Raw genomic sequence first — 9,754 nt, 5'->3', positions numbered from 1 at the left:
AAACCGTCGATACAGGTGTTCGCCTACTGTTTCTGCGATACTGGCATTCTCATGCATGTGATTCAACACGCAGCATGCTGCTGCAATGCTGCATGTGCCTGGCTGGATCATATTGGTCAGGCTCGATCGGACCCTGCAGTCGGGACACCGCGGCGAATCAGATCGACCTAGACGGCTGGACATTCAATTTAGCAGTTAAAACTTCGTCCAAAATTTGGATCACCAGTTTAAACGTACGAGCTGATCGTACTTACTCCTAAGTAGCACAGCGCTGTACCCAGCACGAGCACGCACAACTCACTTTTGTTGAGTTGCTAGTGGCGTCAGCACCCAGCTAATTTCCATTAACTAGCTAGCCAGTCCCAGTGCGTGCGCAACGCATGCATGCATTTGTATTTGTAATTGCAGCTAGCTGGCTTTTTACTTGCTGGTTTTCTGACGTCCTTTTCCGCGACCCAAAACCATCGGCGAATTGAACCTGCGAACCCTGGCACCACCATATGCAGATTGCAGTTGCAGAGTCGTCCGTCAAGCACCACCGATCGTCAGTTGCATTCACAACGAGGATCGAGGTACTACCTCCGTCCAGAAAAGAACGCAAGTAGGGATTGACATTCACACGTACTTCCCAATCGTCCACTATATATACACGTCCAAGCCAAAACCTAGCCTCCCGCACTACATACCACAACACACTTTGCATCGATCAGTCACAAGATCGAGAGCAGCAAGCCAGCATTACTGCTTCGTTCTAGCTACCTAGCTAGGACGAAGAACCAGATACCGACGAGGGTTTAGTGAGGGTTCCTTGGTTTATTACGTACATAAAGTAGTCGATCGCTAGATTGTTGGCACCATGATCCCGGGATCCGCGGTGTACCACGTCGTGGAGGCGATGGCGCCGCTGTACACGGCGGCGGTTCTGGGCTACGCGTCGGTGCGGTGGCTCAAGGCCTTCTCCGACGAGCAGTGCAAGGGGATCAACCACTTCGTGGCGCTCTACGCCGTCCCCGTGCTCATCTTCCACATGGTCTCCACCAACGACCCCTACCACATGAACCAGCGCCTCATCGCCGCCGACACGCTGCAGAAGACCGTCATGCTGCTCGCGCTCACGGCCTGGGCCTTCTGGTCCCACTTCCGCCGGCGCGGCCGTCGCGACGGCAAGGCTGAGTCGTCGTCGTCGGCGGCGGCGTCGCCGATCAAGTGGGTGGTGACCAACTTCTCGGTGGCGTCGCTGCCCAACACCATCATCATGGGCGTGCCGCTCCTGAACGGCATGTACGGGTCCGTGTCGGGCGAGCTCATGAAGCAGATCGTCGTCATGCAGTTCTGCATCTGGTACAACGTCGTCATCTTCCTCTACGAGTTCATGGCGGCGCGGGACGGCACCGCCAAGATCAGCTCCGCCGTAGTGCCGCAGGCGGCGGCGGACGAGAATCACGACCGTATGGTCGTCGACGAAAACGGCGGAAGCTGTATTCATCGTCATGCCGCCACCGACCGTAGTAGCCATCACCAGATGGTCGTCAACATTGAGATCACGGAGGTGGCGGCAGCGGCGGCGGTTGCGTCGACGACCACGGCACCAGTCGACGGCGCGGCGGCCGCGAAGGAGCTGGGCGCAGAGGACGATGGAGATGCTAACAAGGTGGCCGTGGATCTCCCGCCGCCAACGCCGGTCCAGCCGCAGGTGCCGTCGGTGATGCACGTCGTGTGGATGGCCACGAAGAAGCTTCTCCAGATTCCGAATACCTATGCCAGCTTCCTTGGCCTCATCTGGTCTCTCACGGCATTCAAGTGCGTCTCCCCTTCAATCTAGCTAGCTAGTATCATATCATATTTTTAGTATATCTTGTTGCCATTTTATATTTTTCATATCTCAATTCTCAATCGTACGTGCTCACTAATGATTATTGCCCTAATTTTTTCCTCTGCAGGATTGGATTCTCGATGCCAAAAATTGTTAGCGACTCTCTGTTCATCATCTACACAACCACAGTTGGGCTCAGCATGTTCGCTTCAGGTCCTAATCTCACAAAAAAACTAAATCTGGGCAAGATTTAACAATTACTTTTTGGATTTTCTTAAACTCGTTCTTTTCGTACAAAAATAAATGACGTTTTTGACTTTTAGACTTCTTGTTTGACCGTTCGTCTTATTCAACAAGAAGCAACAGAAGTATAAATGCTAAAGACGTCACTTATTTGGAACGGAGGGAGTTCACATTAATTTCGATTTGCTTAGACTTATGCCAACCTATATCACACTACGGGTCATTTTCAGGGACGTTCATAGCGCGGCAGTCGCGGTTCGTGCCATGCGGGTACACCATCGCCTCGCTCTCCATGCTCCTCAAGTTTCTGATTGGCCCGGTCATCATGCTGCTCGCCTCGCTGGCCATAGGATTGCACGGCACCCTTCTGCACATTGCTGTTGTACAGGTGAGCCACAAAAAACCCCAATACGTACAGGAACTGTACACCTTGCTTTTTCCCCTTATTTATTTTTGTTGAAACAAACAAAAATTAATGCACGGACGAAGAGCAAAAACAAATTTCGATAGTATCGCATCATAGTAACAGCAAGAATCTTTAAAACAGGAACGTGCTTACTTGTGTCCAGTAATATAAGTTGATGACGTTTGCCCAGCCGCGATTTCCCGTTGCATGACAGAGAAAGGCATAGGTCATAGCGAAGAGACGCGTAAATTTGGTGCCGTTACGTACGCAAATTTAACCCGTGTGCTAGTAACGATACGCCGGGCTTAGTACATGTGACAGAGCAACGGAGCCATGGTAGGCAAGCAAAGTCAGCTCCAAGTATATATCTCTAGCTAGGAGTACTTGCTCGTACAACATCCTGTGTCCACATTCGATGATCATCTGAACGAATAATGTAAGGTTGACCTGAAACTAATTAATAACCAATTCTTAATACGCTTGTTTATTTGGGTACGGAAGAAGAACAGCTAACAGGAACGCGTGAAACAATTTTGTCGCGTGATGAGACTCAAACTTCAAAAAATAGAAAACCCTTCAATACGATGTCGGTTGAAGATAATTTTTATATGTAAATTGTAGACCTCGATGAGATCTACAAATTTGTAGTTTTGAGTTTTTTCATTTGAGGACAGTAAGATGCTCAAAAAAAAATATAAAATTTCAGCACCATATTTTATCGCGTGATGAGACTCAAATTTCAAAAAATAGAAAACCCTTCAATACGATGTCGGATGAAGATAATTTTTATATGTAAATTGTAGAGCTCGATGAGATCTACAACTTTGTAGTTTTGAATTTTTTCATTTGAGGACGTTAAGATACTCGAAAAAATAATATAAAATTCCGGTGCTCTCGAAAATATCAAAAGTTACTGTTCACCTGCCAAAATCGCGCAGAAGGTTGAAATTTGAACTTTTTCGAGAGTTGGAGGGTCAAAGTTACCCGGTTTTGAAGTTTGAGGTTGAAATCCGAACTTTGCTGCAAGTTGGAGGGTGTAAATTGGACTTAACCCAATAGGATAATATAATTCGAAAATCACAGAGCGAAGAAGTCTTTTAACTTAACTTAAAAAGCCTTTTTTTTATTTCACTGCTAGGAGTAGCAGTAGCAGCATGCATGCATGTCTGAAAACTCACATTTTGCACATGCGTACGTGCAAATATATTGCAGGCGGCTCTCCCCCTGGCCGTGACCTCATTCGTGTATGCGGAGGAGTACAAGGTCCACGCCGACATCATGAGCACTGGGTTTGTACCTTTCACCACTCGCTTCTTACTGTCCTGTTAATTATTCTGTGGGTTTAATAATGCAGTTTATAAACTCGTTTTGCTGAATTAATTCCATCTCTGACTGATGAATTATAAACCTTGTTTTGGTCTGGTCTCTTTCAGGGTTATTCTCGGGATATTTATCTCGCTGCCCGTCACAATTGTGTACTACATACTGTTGGGCCTTTGAATTTGTGATGGATTGATTTGGTTAAGAAAAGGTCCCCATGCATCGCATGTGCAGAATCTGAAGCGGGCACATGAATTATATTGGTGGCTACACAGCTCGACGGTGCAAAGGAAATGCTCCTGATGATGCTACCAAAACTCAATAAGATTTGATCACCGTGTGCTAGCTAGCAGCAGACGGTAGCTTACTACTATGACTAGCTGAATTACACGTGTTCTTTTTAGGAACGGTACCTTATACATGTTCCAAAACATCTCAATGTATATAGGGCAGGCATGCAACAGAAACAAATCCTCCGTACGTGTTGCAGAGCTTATGTTCCAAAAAAAACTTCTAATATATGCACCTGGAATTTGTTATTTTTATATGATTTTTTCTAGAGATTGGTTTTGAATCTCAAATTTTGAGAAAATGTGTATCCATAGATGCACCGCGGATGTGCAAAGTTTCATTTTTCTTAAACTCCTATGTATGTATTTCTAAGGGGTTTTACGATTGCACCGAGTAGAAGGCTTCTACTTAATATTTTCCCAGATAAGAAAATCAAGTTGTAGGGCGATACTCAATTCTGCTCCTCTTGAAATTGAAGGAATAAATCGTTGGCAAACACATATATAAGAGCATCTCCAAGATAATTGGTATCTAACTTGCTATTGCTTTTTTTTAGCTAAAGATCTAGAAAACTGGCCTCCAACAAACTAGCAAATACACTTGCTATCCTATTTGACATGCTATCCCTTGAGCCTCGGCAGCAAAATTTGGCTAGCCAGTGTGCCTTGCTATCTTGGTATATGTGAGGCTGACAGCTAGTGTCATGTTTGTGTTGCTCCAAACTCTATTCCTTTCTCTTGGATATATAGCTAGTCCGTTGGAATGTCTTAAATTATAGAGAAAGAATCTTTAGGGCTCGTTTGAAAACCCGTGTATTGACGTGGAATAGCCTTCAAACCCAGCCTCCCATGGAACGAGGAAAGCACCCCCGTTCGTCCGAAATATGCATTTGGCAGTCCGTGTATCGCCGTGTATCACGGTCCGATCCACTTCGACCCACGGGGAGAGAAAAATCTCCAGGCGTGGGACGGCGGAAGGACCGTGCGCTCACGTGTGCCACCCATGGGGGAGAGAAAAATCTCCACACAAGGCGTGGGATGGTGGAAGGACCGTGCGTTCACGAGTGGCGATGCTCGTGCGCGTTTCTTCTCCACCGCTGCCGCCATGTCTTCGCTGGCGTTGCCACTGTCTCTGTCGCCCTAGCTGAAGGCATCAGCACCTCCACCTCCGCCTGCATCTCCTTGCCCCTTGGTAGGGATTCCCGACGTGTTCTCAATGCCCACATCTCCCTCAACCTCCGTAGGTTAGGGTTGTTCGATGTGCACGATTCTTGACGCGTTCCCAATGCCCACATCACCTTCCACCTCCATCTCAAAAACGTTGTTGACACAGTCGTGTGTACGCAAAAGGTACTTTTAGCTTTGTACAAAGCTATTCATAGAAGACGATTGTAGAACTAATTTGTTGAGCTAGACAGTATGCTAAAACAATCATTTTTGCTCATGATCATTTCTGAACACAATCTCACAATCATTTATGCGCAAATAGGTTCTGGTTCACTTGCTCCATCAGCTCCATTAGTCCAGCAGAAGGCTTGATATCTATTACAAATAGGTTCTGATTCAATTGCCTTGCAAATTGTACTAGATCTGGATGTCACTTTATATTTTGTCTACATGCTATAACTAATAAGCTTGTCTTTTTTTGGGACAATAACTAATAAGCTTGTCTTTGATATATGAAACTAAGCAGATCATTTTTGTTTTGTTTTTAGCAACGGTGAATTTTTTTTTGCTTGCATTTACGAATTTGACAGTGCTCCATAAACAAACATGTGTGACACTTGATTTTAGATGCATCTAAACTTATGGTTGGTAGATAAGAATTACTAAGCTCTCTGCTGTAATATAAGTCGAAAAGATTTGCACTTGGTTTATACCTTGCTAATAAAATGACTATAATTTGCTCTTGAACTAATTTCCATGATGATTCAATGAAGGGCCAAATTTGTATATCGATGTACGTAGAAAGGAATAGGGAGAACACCTTACTCCATTAGGAAGGAGTGACTTTCATATATATAGTCGCAAGAACCTCAGCATAATTATAATTAGGCCCCTAGTAGATATATAGATACCTAACACCCCTATGCAGTCGTAGTGAGAGGTTCACGGATGCATAGACTAGGCCGAAAATGAGTAATGGATGCGCGACCGTGGAGTGTAATGGATGCGCGGCCATGGAGCGGCGGTGCAGGGAGGAGAGGCAGGAAAAGAACATAGGCGGCTGATACGATGTAGAAAAAAATAGGGAGAACACATCACTCTATTAGGGAGGGATGACTTTCATATATATATATATATATATATATATATATATATATATATATATATATATATATATATATATATATATATATATAGTCGTAAGGACCTCAGTATAATTACAATTAGACCCCTAGATATATGAAGGTCTTATCATCTTCGGTGGCGCTCATCTACAAAACCCTGATGATTTCCAAGTCCTGGCGCCCACTGCTCAAACCGAAACTGAAACCAATGGCGGAGGGCATGATCAATCTGTTATCAGCTAATGCCGCGACGTCGATGTAGTCAGCCTTGATTAAAATCCCTTGGGAGTTTCACGTATTTTGATGTCTGTCTTTTACTCCGTAGTTAAACTGCTGTTGAGGTGATCTAAGCTTTTGTTGAGATGTTAGTTAGAGTTAAACTCTGCCATTTGAGGTAGTTGGCAACTCGCTAAGAACCATATTGTAAGCTGGTGTCCCAGCATCGGATCGGGGTGTTCTTTACGCTTTTCTAATATAGTTGGGTGAATACCTTTGATCTAAAAAGTAATAATATAACACAAAAAAACTCATATTGAAGAAAATATATAGTAGCCGATGGCAAACAGATAAAAACTCAAACCATTGTTTCTAGGAAAGTTAAAATCTTGAGCAATTTTCCTTCTCTAGCTTCTCATTTTCACTACTGTACCAACATCCTTTGTCTATGGCGAGTTCCACCTATCTTCTCCGCCTTTGACCACTAAATCTTTTCTTGTGAGTTTTAGGGTTAGACATTCGATAATTGGAGCTTATTTTCTTGTGAGCTTTAGGGTTAGATATTCGAGAATTGGCGGTTAGATTTGAAGGTTGGGCACCGGGAAATGTTCTCTATCCTCCAGCTGATGAGGGAAGGCAGGTGTGACCATGGAAGCACTAGTTGGTGGGTGGGGTAACGAGATAATGGACACACCGCCGAGCAAGGTACGTAGCAGAGGAAGGCAAAAGGTTAGGGCTATGATTGACATATCTCGATGACAACCTCGGAAGACACAGGCTAGCGTGGCGATAAGAACCATCGTCAGAGAGACGATTGGAGGGACATTAGCATAAGGACGGGGACGGTGCAGTCGAGTTTCAATAGATGGAGGCAACCGAGAAAGGTGGGGCTGAATAAAGAAGGAAGACAGGAGGCCAAACGGATCAAAATTCTAGGTAGTGAGTTTGGAGGGCTAGAAATGTCAAAATGTGCGGTTGGATGTCCCTTTGTCTTTAGTACCATGATGTATGTCAATAGAAGGAGATGTCTAGCCAACAACTGGTTGTTTTTGCCCCTTTCATCAACCAAATTTTTTCATACACTTACACTGTCTTATAGCTATATTTACACTACCTTATTACTATATTTACAATGATTTTCTTCAGCGTAATTTATTGGACGGGGTGCTGTAATTCGAGAATAACACAAATATATGCTAAATTTTTTTAAAAAAAAATAGAAATTATTTTTATGGATTCCATATATCAGAGAAATATATGTCAAATTGTTCACAAATTCTTCAAATATTAAAAAAAAACAAAATCCACACCAGGAGGTGAGAGAGAGGAGATGACCGGACCCAGAACCTGAGGATGGCCGCCGTCTCGGCGTGCACCCGGCGCGTGACCCATGTCCAGACACGTCAAAATTGATGAGAAGTTTGGATGGAATGAATCAAAATTGATGAGAAGTTTGGATGCAATTAATCCAGTCCAAGCAAGCATCCGACCCGTGCCGTACGTACGTGTGTTGACCAAGCAAGCCGCGCGCACCCACAAGACCAGATCACAAACGGCCGGCGGCGTGCCGTGGCGTGCCTAGCGTGTTTTGCTACGGCTGGCTGGCGGTAGATGGAAAAAGGCCTTGGAACCGGGCCTTTTATTTCCGGGCACACGTGCACGCAGATGGTGCGGCGTGACGGGACATCGCACGGCCTAAACCTAAAAAACAGTTGATAACAACCCACAAATCACACCATTAGCATTTCTGCAACAGGAGCATAACATTCCACGGTAAGTTGCGTGCATCGCAACGTTTGGAGTCAATTTTCCCAGCACTTGGTGCGGTGATACGGTATTCACACCACCAGCCGTCACGTTGGGCGGCGGGGAAGCGAGCTTCGATTACGGCGGCACGGCACGGTGGAATAATAAGTTCTCACTCCTAAAGTTTAAAGTTCAGTTCCGATCAGTTAGGATGTTGGACACTAATTTAAAGTATTAAATATAGACTAATTATAAAACTAATTATATAGATTGACACTAATTTACGAGACGAATCTATTAAATCTAATTAGTTCATGATTTAACGATGTGTACTACAGTAAACATATGCTAATAATGTATTAATTAGGTTTAATAGATTCGTCTCGCGAATTAGTCATGACTTCTAAAATTAATTTAATTATTAGTATCCGAACACCCGATATGATATCCGATGTGATATCTCACATCTCCTAAACTTTAGTCCTCGAATCCACGAGACTCCAAGAATGTACGAGGTGCCAATTAATGCAACCAACTCGCATGCCATGGGGAACTAGCCGTAGCTCGTGTGGCAAAGCTGCCGGTGGTGCAGCGGCCGATCGTGGGTTCGAGCTTTGCTCGACCCATGATTTCCCACCGGGGTTTTTCCCTATTTTAACAGGGCCTCTCTCGCGTGGAGCTACAAAGGGAGTACGACGCGACCGTCGTCTACGGAGCCTTGGATGGTTTCGATGATCTCTTCAAGGACGCGATCTTGAAATCTAGATGTAGTTATAGGATCTGTTTGTGTACTTGAGGTGTGTGTGAGTGTGTGTGGTGTTGGTGTGTGTATCTGGTCATGAACAGATACTACAGTTGTACCTAGATTAGAGGCGAAAAAAAAAACTTGCCATGGTGAGCTTGACCGCTAGCAGCTACCCCGTTCGCTTGTCTTAAAAATGGCTTGTTCGGCTTCTTTTTTTAGCCGGAACAGTATTTTTCTCTCACAACAATTCAGCCAGAACAGTGTTTTTAGCCAGTTTCACCCAAGTTTCAGACCCGCAAACGTCTGATTTCTGATTGTCTGCGAAGAAGCGAATAAAAACACACCAGCTGGCCACACCACAGAGATGGAAACTAGCGAATTGAAACCGTCGATATAGGTGTTCGCCTACTGTTTCTGCGATACTGGCATTCTCATGCATGTGATTCAACACGCAGCATGCTGCTGCAATGCTGCATGTGCCTGGCTGGATCATTGGTCAGGCTCGATCGGACCCTGCCGTCGGGACACCGCGGCGAATCAGATCGACCTAGACGGCTGGACATTCAATTTAGCAGTTAAAACTTCGTCCAAAATTTGGATCACCAGTTTAAACGTACGAGCTGATCGTACTTACTCCTAAGAGCAAGTATAATAACGGGCTATAAGCCAATTAAATGCTGAGGT

General features: G+C 44.7%; 1 protein-coding gene across 1 annotated transcript; it reads left to right on the top strand.

Annotated features, from left to right (window-relative positions):
- The first annotated feature begins 856 nt into the window (after positions 1-856).
- Positions 857-4,240, top strand: LOC136459237 (probable auxin efflux carrier component 9). The gene is made up of 5 exons (XM_066459116.1): positions 857-1,800; positions 1,941-2,026; positions 2,287-2,444; positions 3,675-3,751; positions 3,896-4,240. The coding sequence occupies exons 1-5, from the start codon at positions 857-859 to the stop codon at positions 3,960-3,962; spliced, it is 1,332 nt and encodes a 443-aa protein (XP_066315213.1). The 3' UTR covers positions 3,963-4,240.
- The last annotated feature ends 5,514 nt before the right edge of the window (positions 4,241-9,754 follow it).

This window comes from Miscanthus floridulus, chromosome 6 (genome assembly GCF_019320115.1).
Source record: "Miscanthus floridulus cultivar M001 chromosome 6, ASM1932011v1, whole genome shotgun sequence".
Lineage (NCBI taxonomy): Eukaryota > Viridiplantae > Streptophyta > Magnoliopsida > Poales > Poaceae > Miscanthus > Miscanthus floridulus.
This window is presented reverse-complemented; position numbering and strand designations above follow the sequence as displayed.